The following is a 19,190-nucleotide window of genomic DNA, read 5'->3' as shown; positions in this document are numbered from 1 at the left end:
ATGCATGTCACAAGGACCCTTGACTGCTCTCCCCGTGACTCCTGGCTGCTCGCCCTTTGACCCTGTCTGCTCTCCTCATGACCCCTGACTGCTCACTCCTGTGGCCCCTGACTGCTCTGCCCATGACCCTTGACTGCTCTCCCTGTGACCCCTGACTTCTTTCCCCATGACCCTTGGCTGCTCTCCCTGTGAACCTGACTGCTCTCCCTGTGACCCCTGACTTCTTTCCCCATGACCCCTGGCTGCTCTCCCTGTGACCCCTGACTTCTTTCCCCATGACCCCTGGCTGCTCTCCCTGTGAACCTGACTGCTCTCCCTGTGACCCCTGACTTCTTTCCCCGTGACCCCTGGCTGCTCTCCCTGTGACCCCTGACTTCTTTCCCCGTGACCCCTGACTGCTCACCCTGTGACCCCTACTCGCTCTCTCTGTGACCCCTGACTTCTCTCCCCGGGACCCCTGACTGCTCACCCTGTGACCCCTATCTGCTCTCCCTGTGACCCCTGACCTCTCACCCCGTCACTCCTTGACCGATCTCCCTGTGATCTCTGACTGCTCTCTCTTTGACACCTGACTGCTCACTCTTATGTCCCCTGACAGCTCACCCCTCTGACCCCTGACTGCTCTCCCCATGACCCCTGGCTGCTCACCCCTGTGACCCCTGACTGCTCACCCCGTGACCCCTAGAGTCAGCCTATAAAGGAGGCCTGTTATGTTTCCTTCAGCTCACAGGAGTGTCTGCTTCTGTGGCTCACAGGCTGCAGGCAATGCATGTCACAAGGACCCTTGACTGCTCTCCCCGTGACTCTAGGCTGCTTGCCCTGTGACCCTGTCTGCTCTCCTCATGACCCCTGACTGCTCACTCCTGTGGCCCCTGACTGCTCTGCCCATGACCCTTGACTGCTCTCCCTGTGACCCCTGACTTCTTTCCCCATGACCCCTGGCTGCTCTCCCTGTGACCCCTGACTTCTTTCCCCATGACCCCTGGCTGCTCTCTCTGTGACCCCTGACTTCTTTCCCCATGACCCCTGGCTGCTCTCCCTGTGACCCCTGACTTCTTTCCCCATGACCCCTGGCTGCTCTCCCTGTGACCCCTGACTTCTTTCCCCATGACCCCTGGCTGCTCTCCCTGTGAACCTGACTGCTCTCCCTGTGACCCCTGACTTCTTTCCCCATGACCCCTGGCTGGTCTCCCTGTGAATCTGACTGCTCTCCCTGTGACCCCTGACTTCTTTCCCCGTGACCCCTGGCTGCTCTCCCTGTGAACCTGACTGCTCTCCCTGTGACCCTTGACTGCTCCCCCTGTGACCCCTGACTGCTCCCCCTGTGACCCTTGACTGCTCTCCCCATGACCCTTGACTGCTGTCCCTGTGACCCCTGACTGCTCTCCATGTGACCCTTGACTGCTCACCTCTGTGACCTTTGACTGCTCTCCCCGTGACCCATGGATGATTACCCCTGTCACCCATGACTGCTCCCCCTGTGACCCCTAACTGCTCCCCCTGTGACCCCTGACTGCTCCCCCTGTGACCCCTGGCTGCTCTCCCTGTGAACCTGACTGCTCTCCCTGTGACCCCTGACTTCTTTCCCCGTGACCCCTGGCTGCTCACTCTTGAGCCCCCTGGGGGTCCGCCCAAAAAGGAGGCCTGTGATGTTTCCTTCAGCTCACAGGAGTGTCTGCTCCTGTGGCTCACAGGCTGCGGCAATGCGTGTCACTAGGAGTGTCTTCACCGAGGTCAGTGACCCCTCACAGATAAGAGTGACTTCGCGTCCTCTGATGTGTCCCCTCCTGCGGCAGCCACCCCGGAGGCAGGGTCCCTCTTTGTTTACCTCATGAGACTCTTCCATGTTCCATGTGTAAAGCAGATGTCAGCCATGAGCGTTGAACGCTTCCACTAACCTTCTCTTTCCTTTATTCTACAGATCGGGAAGTTATCGAACGGTAAGAACTCATTCTCTGGAGACTTCAGCAATGACAGTAAGTGGGCATTGAGGGGGGGATTGAGGGGGGGCGGGCGGCTGTCGTGCTCCCTCGCTGTGAGGCTACCATGGTTACTCAGATTTGATGATGACGCTGTTCTCTCTCCCCTGGTGCACGTGTGCTGAGGGCACCTTGAGACCCTCCCTGCCCCGGCTGCATCAGATCTGAGGCAGAGGGTCCCCCTGGTAAGACCCCTGGGGGACAAGCGGGCGGTGTTAGGGGGGAGGTGCGATGGGGCATCTTTACTATAATGAAATGATTCCGTTTGTTTTCTATTTACATTTTTGTTCTTTGACTGTCGGCCCTGCTGGTAGATAGCTCTCACTGGCAGTGCACTGGAGTCAGGGAGCTACCCCCTAACAATGGTGGCAGTGATCCACCGAATACACACAGATCTCTGCAGCAGGTACATTAACCTTATTCCTATTAAAAACCAGATATCTACAGTAGTTATGTTAACCTGCTGAGCTATCTTCCGCAGATCATTCTCCCGCAGACGCGCACAGATTTCTGCAGTGCGTAAATTAACTTCAGGGGACCTCCATTCATGTTTTAACCTGTAAAATGCCTGTTTTTCCTGTTTTATTGTTTTGGGCCTGTTCTTTTCCCCACTTTCTTTCTGTTATTTGATGACATGGCTTTGGGTGTGGTCATTCCTCCTTTAGTTGTCAGCACCAGGACACCCTTGCTTGGATACCCTGGCGCTGCATAGACGTGACATGACGTAGAAGCCGCAGGGTCAGCAGTGTAATGTTGCCCCTAGTGGACCAGCCCAGCCCGCATTATATAGTGAGGGGTGTGGCCCAGGAGGCCCCCACAACGCCACCACAGTAGGCTGGCCCAGCGTACGCACGGCCAGCACGTAAAGAAGGTCCTGGGCGTGAGCTCAGCGCGAGTCTGGCCGCTAACTGCAACACGTGTGTGCGTGTGTCAGTTATTTGTAGGCCCCACATTGAGGACACTACACTGGCCTCACGCTGCTGCCCCCGTGCCTGCCGCCAGCACCCTCATCGCAGGAGCGCCCCTGCCGCGTCTCCTGCCTCACCTCCGGTGTGCTCGCCTGTGAACACAGGGCTGCACCACGAGGCCGGCTCCTGCCTGCGCTGGATCCTGGTGCTGCCTGTGGCCGTCGCCGCCTGATCCTGCTTCCGCCTCCCGGCCAGCCTTCCGCCATTCCTGCGGCCCTTGGCGTTTGCGGCCTGCCACAGCAGCTGACTGCAGCCCGGCCTTCCGCGCTGAGGTGGACTTCAGTCTGTGTGCAGGTGGCCCCCCTGGCATCCCTGAAGCAGGTGCACGTGTTGGGCTCCGCCCCCCTGCTAACATCGCTGCCTGCAGAAATATAAGGGGCACAGAGGAAAAAAACCAAACCTTCCTGCGTGCCCGCTTCCTGCACCACGTGGCACTGGGCATCAGCGTGCACTCGTCAAACAGCATGGCAAGGTCCTGTCTGGCTCAGGCGAGCCCCCACCCACACTGCCCTTGCCCTGTGGGTGTGCAGGCCCACCAGCTCCTCACCAGTGCTACCCTCCTGCTGCACCCCCGTCTGTCACCTTACAGAGCCTGATTAGCCAGGAGCACCTCCACTGAAAAAGGCGAGCGTCCTGACGCCACTTGCGCCACCCCGGCTACGCCCGCGTCCACACCAGCAAGGCCACAGTTCCCCCGCTCAAGCCCTTCACCGTCACGGGGCCTCCATCCTCCCAAGCAGCGCGCTGGAAGGAATGGGTGGAGCGTCTGGAGAACTTCTTCAATGCTGCAGACATTGCGGCCCCTCGACGAAGGCCCATGCTCCTCCATCTAGGCGGGGCAGACAGCCACAAGATATCCAAACGGGTAAGGGAGGCCGGCCCACCCAGGAACTACGCCATGATGCGTGACGCCATTACGGCCTATTTCGAGCCATTCGCCAACCCAGACAACAAGCGTTTCCTGCTCCACCAAGCTCACCAGCTCCCAGAGGAATCTGTGGACGTGTTCTATGCCAGGCTGAAGGAACTAGCGAGCACCTGCACCCTCCCAGATCAGGACGATGAAGTCTGGGCCCAGTCATTCAGGGCTGCAGGTCCTCAAAGCTGCGTGAATGGGTCCTGCAGGAACACAACATGCCAATGAGGGACATCTTAACACTTGGCCGCTCCAAAGAACTGTCGAAAGCCAGGGCGGCACAAATGGACCCTAAACCAGCCGCCACCGTCAAGGAAGAACCGGTGTGCGCCCTTCGTACCGACACACAAGAATCGCAGCCAAGAACCACACGGCCGAAGACAGCCACGCCCGCGCAGACGTCGCGCAGTCGCCCCTGCGGATGTTGTGGAGGCCCTTCACCCCACGACGGATCCTGCCCCGTGCAAGGCAAAACCTGCAGTGCCTGCGGAAAAGTAAATCACTTCTTCAAAGTGTGTCTATGTACACCGAGAAGAAGACAGACTGGCCCGCCTCGGAGAGTCCGCGCAATAGCACCCTGATGGTCCAGCGAGCAGCAACATGGATGACGATGAATCCGATCCCGCCACTGTTCACGTGTTCAGGATGCTAAACACTCTATCGGCCACTCAACCTGCTACGCCCATGTGCAACGTCAAGGTACAAGACCAAGCAGTGGCAGCCCTCATTGACATTGGCGCCACCATCAACCTCATGGCAGCCAGCGTCTACAGAAGTCTACCAAATCCACCAATGCTCCGCCCCACCAGGGTATTAGTCTACGCCCACGGCACCAAATATCCGCTCAGGCTGTGCGGAGTATTCCAGGCCGATCTCTCTCATGAAGCCGCCCACAGGCAAGCCAAAGTGTATGTATCCCAAGAAGGCTCCGAGTTTCTGCTAGGCTGCAGAACTGCACAGGACCTCAACCTGATTCACTTTGCATTCACCGTACATGCCAATGACCTGAACTACCTGTTGCAAGGGAATCGGATGCCTGAAAGGCCCCGCCATCCACCTACACATCGACAAGTCATCGCCACGATTGCTCTCTGCCACCGGAGGATTGCTTTCCATCTGCGCCCCAAAGTAGAGGCGGAGCAGCGTCTTCTTGAGAATGCCGGAATAATCGAACGGGTGCGAGACCCTACCCCGTGGGTGTCACCCATTGTCGTCCCGAAGAAGCCAAAGCAGCCCGACGCAGTCCACATCTGTGTGGACATGAGGGTCCCAAACCTAGCCATCAAGCATGAGCACCACTTGACCCCGACGGTGGACAACATCATCGGGGAACTGTCCGTCTCCAAGTGGTTTTCGTAAATGGACCTCCACTCTGGATACCACCAGATTCCACTCCATCCAGACTCTCGCCCCATCACAACATTCTCCACCCATGCAGGGCTCTGGCGCTACACTCGCCTCAATTTTGGAATCTCCAACGCTGCTGAGGTCTACCAAGAAATAGTCAGGAATGTCCTCCAAGGACTGGACGGTGTCCTCAACGTCAGCGATGACATTCTTGTGCATGTGCCCACTCTGGAAGAGCACATCCAACGCCTCCAAGCAGTGTTCACCCGACTCCGTGACAGTGGACTCACCCTCCACCGAGAGAAGTGCGAATTCCTGAGGAGGGACATCAGTTTTTTAGGTTACTGCTTCTCCGACAAAGGCATTGGCCCAGACCCGGACAAGGTAAAGGACATTCAAGACGCTCCAGCCCCGACGTCAGTGTCCGGAGTCCACAGCTTCCTGGGTATGGTCATGTATTGTGGACGTTTTATCAAGAATCTATCGGACCTGACTGGCCCCCTACGAGAACCTCACCAAGACCACCAGCCACTGGGTGTGGGAGGCAGATCAAGGAGAAGCGTTCCAATGGACAAAAGCTGCCCTATCGGCTGACATGACTCTGGTGTATTTCGACCCCAGACACGAGTCCCAGCTGGTGGTAGACGCCAGCCCCACGGGCCTGGAGCAGTTCTATCCCAACAGCAAGCTTGTGGAGGATGGGCCCCTGTCGCCTATGCCAGCAGGACCCTCACGCCCACGGAGCAACGCTACTCTCAAATTGAAAAAGAGGCCATTGCGATCTTGTGGGGTTGTCGCCACTTCCACATTTATCTGTACAGACACCCATTTATGGTGGTGACTGACCACAAACCCCTCATTCCACTCTTTCAGGGGTCGTCATCACATCCTGCCCAGAGGATAGAAAAGTGGGTACTACAGCTCCAAGAGTTTCAATTCACTGAGGGGTACAGACCAGGCACCCGCAACCCAGGTCACAGAGCCAGAAGCGGCAGAAGCGACAGCCACCGAGGAATACATGCGGATGATCATCGAACGGTCCAGGCCCCTCCCAATCTCGCTAGAAGAAGTGGTACAAGCAACCAAGGAAGACGACTGCCTCCAGATCGCCATCCAGGCACTCTCCTCAGGAGATTGGAGGCCACTCCAAAACCCAGCATCGTTTTGCACCACAGAAGCACAGACCCCCTTGAAAGCCCTACACCAAGTGCGCCACGAACTATCAGTGTCCACCGATGGCTGCCTTCTGAGGGGCCCTCGCCTTGTCCTACCAGGGCGCCTGACCCACCAAGCCACCCTCCTCGCACATGGAGCGCACCAAGGGATCGTGAAGTCAAAGAACCGCCTCAGGAGCAAGGTCTGGTTCCCGGATCTCGATCAACAAGTCGAGTCGATCATCCAGCGCTGCCCGGTGTGCCTAGCTACCTGCCTTCCCAGCCGACCCGCACCAGTCATCACAGAAGCAGGTCCCAACTTCCCATGGGAAAAGGCTAGCGCGGACTTCGGCAGTCTCCCCGGAGGAAAGTATATGCTGGTAATTGTAGATGACTTTTCAAGATACCCAGAAGTCGAAATCATCTCCTCCACAGCAGCTGGAGACATCATCCCTAAACTTGAAAAGGTCATGGCCACCCTTGGCCTGAAGGGGGAACCCTGAACGGATAACGGCCCGCCGCTCACCAGCGCAGAACTTTCAGACTACCTCGCGTCCCACCGAATCAAACATCGCCGGGTAACCCCCAGATGGCCCCAGGCGAACGGAGAAGTAGAACGGCTGATGCGGACACAAAATAAAACAATCCAAATAGCCCTGGCCGACGGCCACGTTCTTGAGCAAGCTCTGTACCAGTTCCTTTGGGAATATATCCTCACACCCAACTGCACCACTGGAATCTCCCCGAGCCGCCTATGTTTTGGTCGGACTGACACCATCCCACACCATCCTGTGTGGACAGAGTCCCCAAACACTCTGAACCAGTCGCTAGCACGGAGGACGAAAACCAACCATGATGCCTCACGGAGGAGACACGCTGCAGAGAGCATAATCACGGTGGGTGATCAAGTTCTTGTGCGAGATCGTCACCCTGGTGGGAAGTTCAGGATGCCGTTCGAGCTGGATCCATGGACAGTAACAGATGTCAAAGGCACGATGATGACAGCTTCCTAGGGACATGAGAAAGTAACCCGGAATGTGTCTTTCTTCAAGAAGATTCCGGCCGACGAGTCTGAGGAGTTCCCAGTGCTCGACGATTCTAACACCACAGAATTGGACAATCCACGGAAACCAGCAGAAGATAGTGATTGTCCCATGTCTGTCAGCGGAAAAACCAGCCAGACCACCCATGCTCCGGAAGAATCCCAAGGCCAGGATTGCCGAAGCGGTCCGCCAGCACAAGAAACTGGAAGTCAAGCTGATGTGCCATTGACCCCTTCAGACAGGAACAGCCAGAGCCGGTACAACCTGCGGCCCCATCCTCGGCTATCCCAGAAGTACCAGGACTTTGTAGCCCGCTGTCGACCCCTGTAAGCCGAAGCCAGAGAAGTTCAGGCAGACCAAGTAAGACTGTTCCATGAATATGTTATCTGTCAGAGACTGATGTTTACAGTTTTGAGTTATATTAGTTACACAGTTTGGTTTGTTTATTCCTTAGGCAGAGGAGGAATGTAATGTTGCCCCTAGTTGTACAGCCCACCCCGCAGTGTATAGTGAGGGGTGTGGCCCAGGAGGCCCCCACAACGCCACCACAGTAGGCTGGCCGAGCGTACGCTCGGCCAGCATGTAAAGAAGGTAATAAAAGGCCCAGGTTCCTGGGCGTGAGCTCAGCACGAGTCTGGCAGCTAACTGCAACACTTGTGTGCATGTGTCAGTTATTTGTAGGCCCCACACTGAAGACACTACAGGCAGCATCAGCTCTCATTTCGATGCTCCTGATTCCATGGTTTGCCTCCCTATTCATGTATGGTTATTGTTTCCCCCCCGCCCCGAGAGTCCATAGTTTTGTTTGGACCTCTTGTATCCTTCCACTGCTGACATCAGGGAACTACTTTTTACATGTAGCCGCGAGCCAGCTTTAGCTATCTCACTATTCTAAAAAAGGGATAAAAAAACACACATACATAGCTACTGGGAGGCAAGATGGCGGCCGCGCTGTTGGCCGGTTGAGCGGGCTGCTCCTCACTCCCCTCGCTGTTTGTTATAGATGCGGTGAATCTGCTTTGGCTGATTTGCTTTTACCGACGACTCGACATTGAAGCATGAAGAACGAACTGATGTGCTGGCGTTTGTTGCTGTTTGGTAATTCCTTTCGCCGGCTTGTCTATCTGGATTGTTACTGCTCTACGCAAAGATTATCGGATCACGGAGTGCAGGTGATGGCGACAAAAACATCCCGCTCAGCAAGACTGCGTACTGCTGCAATTCAGTCCGGCACGGCGGTTAAAACATGTTTGGCTGCCAATACTGCTAATACTGCTAACGCTGCTCTAAGCAAAAAAACTTTAATCTTACCTGACTCTAAGGGGGCCAGAAGGCGTATTCAATCACCACCAGCTATAGTGTTGGAAGTCTCGGGACAGGGCGCGAAAAGCTTGTTGGACGGCTCTCTAAGCACAGACAAAGTTTGCACTCCCGCTACACCAGTAATACCCGCGATGTTCACGCAAAAGGTGAAAAGAAGGAAACGAGTGGACGAGTCAGCTATCCGGATGAAGCAAAATGAGGAGGCGGATGGCCTGGAGCGCTACGCGGGTATTATGGTGAGTGTGGAGAGTGCAAAAATGGGGATGGTGGAAGATAATGTAGTGCCTTTAGCCTCAGTTCATTCAGCTGCCTCGCAGGGCTCACAGGGCTCTGAGCCGGGTGACAATGTACTCACTGACTGCATTCTGGGAGATGAAGTGCAGCCAGCAGAAATAATTATACAGCCTACTGATAATGCCTCCTTAGTATTGATGGCCGATAGTGGAGGAGCTAGGAGGATTATAACCAAGAGTGTCAGGTCTGATGAAAGGACTGGTGCTGCTATGGATATTGCTAGCGCTTCTACTCTGGCGGACAATCACTGTCATTTGGAGCTCTGTGAGCCACCTGATAAATTATCCAGTGCAGACGATTTCTTCTCCTTGTCAGATCATTCATCAGATGAGAGTTTTATGGAAGACGAGTTGGAAGAAGGAGGATCAGGCATAGGTGGGGACAAGGTGACAAGACCTCTAAATGGAATGAATTTAGAGAATCCAGAGAATGTAATAAGTGCTTCGAATGCTTCGAATGCAGCAGAAAGAGCTGAAAGACAGAGTCTACCAGGATCAGATGTGTCGCTCTCTTGGGATTATGAGGGTTCGCCTAATACAATTGTCCCTCCTTCAGAATCCCACTTATTGGTATCCGCTGATGAGGCTGCTGCAAGGAGCGAGAAAGGGGAAATAACGCTGGCTACTATCTATGACCTGATTGTGGTGCATAGGGCAGAAACCCAGGCCGAAAGTGCCCGAATGAAAAATTCATCTAAAAAAATACAGAACTCGATTCGGTGGGTGGTGAAGACATGCACGGATATGTCTAATAGAATTAGCGAGGCTGAGTCACGGATATCCGCTTTGGAGGATGATCTCACTAAGCAGAGAGAAATTACGGGATCCATGAAAGCTCATCGTGATGACCTACAGTGGAAGTTGACTGAGTTAGAGAATCGTGTAAGACGTAACAATCTTAGAATTTTGGGGGTCCCGGAAGGTAAAGAGGGAGCGGATGCACGCAAGTTCGTGGCTGAACTGCTGAGCGAGGCGTTCCCGGAGCTCGTGCAATGGGACTGGCAAGTGGAGATACAGCGAGCACATCGCTTTCCAGCAATCCAGAGAAAGAAGCCGGCCCAGAGTATTGCTTATCCTCGTGCGATTCTTATCTCGCTAAACAACTTTCTGGCTCGTGAGGCCCTTTACAATATTGCACGACCTAGTAAGAGAGGTCATGCGAAAGACTGTGATTTTTTTGTGAGGCCTGATTTTTGCCAGTCCACAGTAGAACTTCGTTGGAGGATGCGACAGTTGATATCGCAGTTTCAGGATAAAGGGGCTCAAGTCTTCCTGCAGAACCCGTCAAAGTTGAAGATTGTAGTTAAAGGGCGGACAATGATGTTCTTTGACGAGTCGTCGGCTAAGGAGTTTTTACATACACTATAATATCTAATAGCTAATTTTTTTGAACAGGAAGGCTATTAGTTAATAATGGGCTTGATCTTTTTTTTTGTTTAATTCACCTGTTTGATGGAGAAAACTTAAGTGCAGTCAAGCAGTTTCAGCTTTGTTTTGGGGGAGGAGAAGAGGGGAGTGGGAGGTGAGGGTGCTTGACTCTGCATCGTAAGGGATTGTGATCCCAACGTCTCATGGGGGTGGTAGGGTGACTGTGGGGAGGAGGGGGTGCGGGTGCTGGGAGTGCAGGGGGTGTCTGCATTGGGTGGGGGGGTTCAGGGGTTCTAGGGGGGGCTTGGGGGTGAAAACTTCAGCAGTTGATGATTAATTTCATATTGGTATGGAGGGAATCCTTCAATTTATTTTTCAAGTACTAGGCTGATAATGGTAGTAGCGTACTTAAGCCAGGGAAGAAATGTTGAACGTAAGGGGGGAGAGTTTGGGAAAGAGAAGTGATGATGTTGGGAAAATTTATAGCAAAATAAATGGGTAAACTTACAGTTTGTTCTCTTAATATATGTGGGTTAAATGATTCTAATAAGAGGAGGGTTTTGGCTAGGATAACCCAGGCTCTGTCTTGGGATATTTTGTGTCTACAAGAGACACATATCTCATGGGCGAATCGAGATTGGCTCAAGGCTTTGGGTATGGATCTGGCTGTCTGCTCACGTCAGTCAGTAAGCTCGAGGGGGGTTGCTATTTTATCTAAGAGAGGGGTATTAACGGTTGGGAAACATAAGGAGGTTAATTGGGGGCGCTGGGTTATCGCTGAGCTTATTGTTAATAGTAACAAGTTTACAATTTGTACTGTTTATGGCCCGAAATTAGATGAAGCAGAATTTTTTGATAAAATTAACTTAGAATTGTCTACTTGGAGACAACCGCTCATAATTTGTGGGGATCTAAATATACACTTGAATGAGGGGTTTGATGTCAAAGGTAATCAGGCTTATCAGGGTAGGAAGCCTAGAGTATTTAAAAGTTTGCGTAGTCTGGTTACTGATCAAGGACTATTTGATGCTTGGAGCGAATTAAATGCTAATCAGCCAGGCTATACGTTTTTCTCAGCCCCTCATAAAAAATTGGTACGATTGGACTATTTTTTTGTTTCTAACTCCTTGCTCGGAAAGGCGAGCATATTTACGTTGCCTAGGTTTATTTCTGACCATAATCCTGTAGTTTTAAAAACTGAGTTTGATACAGATACCCCACGAAATTTTGAGTGGACATTTGACAGGAAAATGCTGTTGGATACTGAATATTGTAACCATATTAAGGATTGGATCTCAAGTTTTTTTGAGATCAATAGGAACTCTGCCTCTGTAGGCATGGTATGGGACGCTTTTAAGGCGTGACTTAGGGGCGAGACTCTTAGCTATGCTGCCCATAAACGTAAAAATATGAAGGTAGGTTTGGAAAATCGTATCAGGGATTTAAGCAATATTGAACGTGAGTTGGATAAAAAAATTAAAGAAGGAGCGGATCTGATTGAGATGATGAGAAAGCTAGCTATTAATAGATCTGTTTTATACCAACAGTTTGCTGAGGAGGCTGCTGCCAAGTTTCAGCTGTACAAAAGGGAATGTTATGAGTATGGGGAACAGACTCGCAGGGTTTTAGCCAACCGACTCCGACAAAAGGAGGTACAGAACAAAATCCTTAAAATTAAAGATACTCAGGGAACAATTCAGGTAGCGTCTCAAGGGGTGAGGAAAGCTTTTCAAATTTTTTATGAGAATATATATCGGAATGAGGAAACTGAAAATGCAGAGAACTATCTAGCAGGGATTGCCTCCTCTTCTTTGATAGCAGAACAGAAAAATATTTTATCTGAGCCATTAACGCTAGAAGAGGTGGAGGCTGCTATTTTTTCGTTTCCATGTGGCAAGGCGATGGGCCCTGATAAAATACCTTTGGAGGTTTACAGGAAGTTTAGGGTAGAGCTGGGGTTAGAGTTATTGGCGGTGCTGCAAAACGCTTTTAAAGGCTCTCTGCCGGACTCTTGGGCTAAAACGATAATTATGGTTTTTAAGAAAAAGGGGAAGGATGGGCTACAATTGGGCTCATACCGACCCATTTCTTTAATAAATGCAGACAGCAAAATTTACTCAAAACTTCTTGCTAGGAGAATCTCGAAAGTTATTATCTCAATTGTTTCTCCGCGTCAGCATGGCTTTATTGCCGGACGAGGTACTACTGATCATATCAGCCGATTCATATCTCTTTTGAATTGGGCACAGGCAACGGATTCGCAGGTTGGGGTGGCCCTGTTGGATGCCGAAAAGGCATTCGACAGGGTCTCCTGGGCTTATTTATGGTCGGTACTTAAGTGGAAGGGATTCCCCCCTGACCTTCTGAAGGCCATACAGACTATATATAGGAAGCCGGTTGCTGTTGTAAGGGTTTCAGGGGTGGAATCAGAGGAGTTTAAAGTGTTAAGGGGCACACGACAAGGATGCCCGTGTTCGCCTTTTCTCTTTGCTCTGTATATAGAGCCGCTGATTTATAAACTGGAACATGACACACTAATTATTCCCGTCAAACCTCAGGTACATGAGGTGAAAGTTTTAGCCTATGCTGACGATATAGCAGTCTTGTCAAGTGATGTGGTTAGAGCGCTAGATAGAATAGAGATTTTGACAAATGAATTTGCCAGGTATTCAGGCTATAAGCTGAATCTAGCCAAGACCCAGATTCTACACTCGGAAAAGGGACACCCAGTAGACTCTAAAATAGTTGATGAGGCAGTATATCTGGGCATTCGAATCTCGGCGAAAGTACAGGATATTCCATCCTTGAATGCTGAGCCTATTGTTTTAGATTCTAATAAGACCTTGGAGAGAATGGATCATCTGCACTTATCACTTTATGGAAGAAGTAACGTTATTAAAATGTTGATTTTTCCGAAGTTTCTTTATCTATTTCGGGCTATTCCGTTAATGTTTCCCAACTCTTTATTTCTGACGATAGAAAGGCTTTGTTGCCGGTTTTTATGGAGCTATAAAAGGGCGAGAAAAGCCATGAAGTGGCTTTATCTACCTAGTAATCGTGGGGGGTGGGCTATCCCTAATTTTCGTGTATATTATTATGCATCGATGCTTCAATATTGTGGAATTTTGATTTATGGAGAATGGGTAAGGCAGGATGTGGCTACATCTCCCTCTATTTTTGAATTAGTGTTGGGCTCAGAAGCACGGCATCTATTAGTTAGAGTTATAGAGCCTAGTTACTATAAGAAAACTAGATTTAAAATTCTGTCTGCAGCTTTTTCGGTATGGAAGAAGATATGTTGGCTGTGTGAGATAAAGGAAGTTAATTGGTATACACCGATTGGCTTGCCTGGGGCTGCATCTACAGTCCTAATGGACTCTGTTGCTCGGAAGTGGCGGTCGGCAGGTATTTGGACTGTGGGGGATTTATGTGAACATGGTCAAGTAATGTCATATGCCTCAGTGAGGGAGAAATTCGAATTAGATAAGGGAGACTTTTTAAAATATTTACAGGTGCGTAGTTATTTAGACAAAGCCATTATGAAGGGCATTTGCTCATTTGAGGAAATTCCCATACTTAAGGTTTTAATACGTAAGGGGAATTTGTCACAACTATATAAAGAAGCTACTCGCGGACAGCAAGATGACCTCCCAATGCAGGAATCAAAATGGGAAAGAAGGCTTGGGATTCAGAATATAGACTTGCAGGAGTCTCTAGAGTTGGCAAGCTCTATTCTGTTTTCTGGGAGTTTAAAGAGTCAATTCTTTATGTCAATCTTTGATCTTTATTATACTCCAGCCAAGATTGCAAAATGGAAGACAGGAAGGGGGGACAAATGTGCGCGGTGCGGTGAGATTGCAGCGGATGCTGCACATATGTTCTTTTTGTGCTCGTCACTGGCCCCCTTCCTGGGTGAACTGAAAATTTTTCTGAATACCTCTTTAGGATTATCGGTAGTTCTTAATCCGGGTTTAGTTTTGTTTGGTATTGAGCTTGATCCATCAATTAGTAGAAGGTCAGCACCACAAAGGGGTTTTGTATTTTTATGTATGGCTGTGATGCGTCTTTGTATAACTTCAAAGTGGCTAAGTCCGGATCCTCCTGTATTCTCTGAATGGAGGTCAAGGATCCTTGCCCTATATCATATGGAATTGGCTCTTTATAAATTGAAGGGTTATAGAAGAAAGCAATTTGGGGAGCAATTATGGGCACCGGTAACAGATTGGCTGTGAATTGTGATAAATGCTCAATATGTTGTGAAATTATGTTTATTTTTGATCTGTATTTAATGTGGCTTTTATGTATACTTTATGTAATCTGACACTGATGAATAAAAATTATTTAAAAAAAATAAAAAAATACATAGCTACATACAATGCGAGGCTTTGGGTCATCCCTTTTTAGCCACTGGTCTGTTCAAAGGTCAATCAAAATTAGCTTCCACAGCACACAGCCTGAGACAGCAGCGCTCAGCCCTCTTCACCCATTCGATACTTGTCTGTGAATGACACCATTTTGCTTCAGCAAAAGTGTATGTTGCCTAAAAGAAGTACACTTTGATGCCATGGCTCATGGGGAAGTGAAGGGGGGGGGAGTTCATTTTTCGTCCAGTTTCTTTTTATAATCATTTTAGACATCCTTCTGTGTTAAAACTATGGGGCATATTTACAAGGAATTAATGCACCAGAACTCACGTTTTCCGACATCCTTGTAGGAAAGAAGATGCAGATGCAGGGGAATGTATTGTAGCGTGTTTAATAAGGAGACACATCTACACAGTCTCTTAGTACAGTACAAAATGCCGATGAGGCGTTCTCTCTCCACAACACTCCAATCACCTTTTTCAAAAGATACAGATCAGATAAAGCTCGTGCATAAGATGAGAGACAGACATGAGCCATGACACGCAGTGCCATGTTCGTGTCTGTCACACACCATAAGAAATGCAACAGTTAACCCAACAATTCTGGTGGCGTTAACTCCTTCACCTTATTTACAAGGTGGCATTGAGTCACTTAACGTGGCTTAACACCGCCTTGTAAATAAAGCCCCAGTTCAGGCAGCAATTAAAACAAGCATTGAAAATGCAATAGGTCTCGCCTTTGATTAAGTTAAAGCCATTTGCTTTGCTAATGGTATTGTATAGCAAAGCAAATGGCTTTAACTTAATGAAATGTGAGACCTATTGCATTTCTAATGCTTGTTTGACATTAACATACCTTACCTGTCATGGGATTAGCTGTTCTGGCAGCGGACTCTGCTCTCTGAATCAGTAGTTATAACCAGACCTTTTTATCGGATCCACAGGAGTAAATGCTTTTTGGCCACTCAAGTAAAGTCCCACTGATATGAACAAACCTAGGTCCCAGCACTACAATTCTAGTGCATATTTGCATGCACGTATGTGTAGGTGTGGCCTGCATGATGCATTTTTATTGTGTGTATGAGTAATGGAAGTCTGTGAGTTTCATTTTAAAAGCTTGTGTCATGGTGATCTTCACCAAGTGGAATTGTGTTTTTTTCCAGATGGTAGAATTGTATTGCTGACGTTCATGAAGCTGTAAGGAGGAGGCAGGTCTCACTTTAGATTTAGAACTTCTCAATAAAGTGTGAAATAAAGTGCATCTAAAGTATTCACTTTATCTGAGGTCCGTGGCCGGGAGCCCCGGGTTCCAATGTTGTCCTCGGCTTAACATCCTGTGATTCTGCGCACTTCCTTTATTCTCCAAGTGCCTACGAGAAAATTAATATGTCCTCGTGTAACATCACTGGAGCTCATTTAAAGCGCTCCAATACTTTTGTGTCGAGTTAACGCTATATACAATTAAAAAATAATCCAAGCGCGGTTCTGAAAGTGAAAGTGAAAGAGGACCGCGCTGGAGCCGGAGCATGGGGATTTCTTGTCTTTATGGGGCCATGTGTTCCTAACACATGGCCCCGACAGACGCAAAGCAGGCCACCGAGTCCGGCTCGGAGGCCAAGGGGCGTCCACTAAAAACCCTAATTTCAAATGGAAGGCCACCGTTTACCATAAACGGTGACGCCAGCCAATGGAAATAAGGGGCGGGGCTTAAAGCCCTTTTCTAAAACTACTAATTAACAATAAATCTTACCGAACGTGCTACGCATAAAAGGGGCATGCAATGGGTTTTGCACTGGGCGTTCCGCCGCAACACCCATGCTTTTTGACGCTGCCCCATATTTACAAGATCTGGGGCAGCGCCATAAATACCAGCAGGGAATATCTGTTCTTAAGCAGGCGATACGAGGAGAAATGTTTTATTTCTCCTTGTATTTTGCTCTTTCCACCTGTGCTGCATCCTGCAGCACACATAGAAATAGCAAATCGCCTGTAAATAATATTTAAGTGCAGGAAGGTGTCCCTTGCTGCACATAAATTATTTCCCCTTCACCGCAGGCACACTAGCAAAAAGGCACTAGGGTCCCTGCACTGGCGCATGGCAGCTTTATTTGGGCTAGGGGTGAATCAGGAGAACGCTGCATTTTTGTATTTTGAAACTGTTGGAACGCGGCGTTGCCAATTTTGGTGTAACAGTTTCTTGTAAATATGCCCCTATGACTTTTGCTTATAGTAAATCTAAACCAATTTTAATTTAACTTTGCACGGATAACAATCATATTTTCCTGTGATGTGCATTCAAACTAAAAAGGGTGTCTATACCTGTTATAAGTACACCTACCTCCTAGGAAACACAGATATATTCCATTGAAGTTATATAGGTGCTTGGAGCATGAGCGCTGAGTCAGGGAGCAGCCGTGAATGGCGCGAACGGAGAGGCTGTGAATGGAGATGTGGTGCGTTGCATCGCTGTGAGGTGAGACACGAGCGGGCTATGAAGATGAGCCGCGATTGGCGCAATTGGCATGTGGTGAGCCTGGCGTGTGGTGAGCCCAGCCACCAATTACAGCACTACAGCCGCCAAGCCACTACCACCGCCGCAATGCTGCTGTGGTGCAGCGAGGCGGGCTGCAAGGAATCGCAAGCGGCGGCTGGTGAGCCAACTACAGCACCATCACAGCAAAGCCAGTTACCGGTGCGAGCGCGAGTGTGAGCGGTAGGAGGAGACCGCTGCAGGTTTCAAGTCAAGCCGGGTTCAGCCGGGTTGATCAGGGTTGAGGGGGATCAACTAGCAGGGCAGAGTCTATTTCCCTGTACTCCCGCTTTCCCGCTCCCCATTCCTCTTTGCCCCCTTCTCCCCAACAGCTTAATAGCATCCCTAAGCAGAACGTGCAGGCAGGCAAGCAGGACGGGTGGAGCATTTTTCAGTGCCACCCATTAAACCGCACCACTGCACCACTGTGAGGTGGAGAGGAGGGGAAACAGCGTTAAAGCAGCATAAATCAGCGTCAGAGCCTATGAGAAGACCAGACTGCAGGAGGTGGTTCATTGCACACCAAAGAGTGGTTAATAAAAAAAACGAAAATTGTGCAGAACTGGACCAAGGGGGGGGGGGCACCAGTTCCTTGCACGTGTTATCCTCCTCTGAAGTCAAGCAACACAGAGTAAGAGCTGTTCTGCACACTGTTTTCTGAGTAGCAACTGCCTAGTGTGACTTGGCGCAGCTGGCGCTGAACCAGGGCGGGAGCAGCGTGGTGTCGGGACAATGCTGGCTGTGTCTGGTTGCGCCTGGACTTGGGGGCATTTGAGGGAATTTGAGGGAACCAGAGGAAACTTGAAAAGCAGCCTGAGGCATCATCCTAGGACTGCCCTGGAAACATCATTGGCTGCTGCATTGGGAGCATCATAAATTCATCATAAATTCAGACATTTATGACTGAGAACAAAACTTTTTCAAAAACCCTCAACACTTGTAATTCTTCAAAGGCCGCTTGTATAGACTCCTAAAGGTTTTACTAACAAAATAAAAATATAAATAGCCTCAGCAAAGTACAGCATGAGATCAAGTCATGTACGAGGAGGCCCGATGCTCAAAGGAAATAAAAATGAACGTAAGCGGATCGCTAAGAAGTTAGAGGGCTCCAGGGAAGAACCCCAACTAAAACCAGGCCTGCTGTACAGCGTGACTGCTCCTTAATTGAAATAATTACAGATATAAATGTCTCAAGCGAGCGAGCATTTATCAAAACTGCAAAGAATCAAATCTCCAAAATTCTACCAATCTCTTTTCTAACCAAAGATTTATACAACATTTTGCTTTTTAAAAAAATGCGGGGGACACTCTCCTTTCAAACGCCAGAGAACTGCCGGGTCTTCAGTCACCTCTTCAGCCGTTACAATTCACTGGCTCGCTGAGAAGCGTTACAAAAAGGAAAGTCCAAGGACGTTGGTCGACAACCCCAGGCCTTAGGATATAACATCAACCCCACAATGCCAAAAGAAACTGGAGGCTCAGGACACCAAATCCCCAGTCAATAAAGTTGTGGTCAATACAGAGCTAATCCATGTACATAGGACCAACGAAGCGTATAAAATCTCCGTAGAAGGACCAGGAGAAGGACAAACAGATACACATGAAATACCAGCGGCCAGACGGTCACTCTACAGCAAAAATTTAATAGGCAACTGCGCTATGACTAACGTACAAACGATCTGTGAACAGAGAAGCCCAGAGGAACTTAAGCAGCCTAGGGACATAATGTACAAATATATGAAGGAAAGGAAGGAGTGGAGTGAAACAGAACTCTCTCTGGCACTTTCGGTAGCAACAACGAATGACTAAGCGATAGACTATAAAATGCTATTAGCATCGCCATCAAAACAAGCAAAATGGAATAGGCCAGCAAATCACTCCTTGGAAGACCCAGAAGCCTCTTCAT

The 19,190-nt window shown here is 49.6% G+C and overlaps 1 protein-coding gene across 1 annotated transcript in view; it reads left to right on the top strand.

The window, feature by feature from the left end:
• Positions 1-19,190, top strand: part of LOC146829872 (uncharacterized) — a 674,792-nt gene that overhangs the window by 490,189 nt on the left and 165,413 nt on the right. The window contains exon 10 of the mRNA XM_085608537.1: positions 1,922-1,940. Within this exon, the coding sequence (XP_085464663.1) occupies positions 1,922-1,940 (19 nt within the window). The remainder of the gene's footprint in view (positions 1-1,921; positions 1,941-19,190) is intronic.

The sequence above is a fragment of the Triturus cristatus genome, chromosome 5_2 (genome assembly GCF_964204655.1).
Source record: "Triturus cristatus chromosome 5_2, aTriCri1.1, whole genome shotgun sequence".
NCBI lineage: Eukaryota > Metazoa > Chordata > Amphibia > Caudata > Salamandridae > Triturus > Triturus cristatus.
The sequence above is the reverse complement of the archived record's forward strand: the minus strand, read 5'-3'. Positions and strand labels throughout refer to the sequence as shown.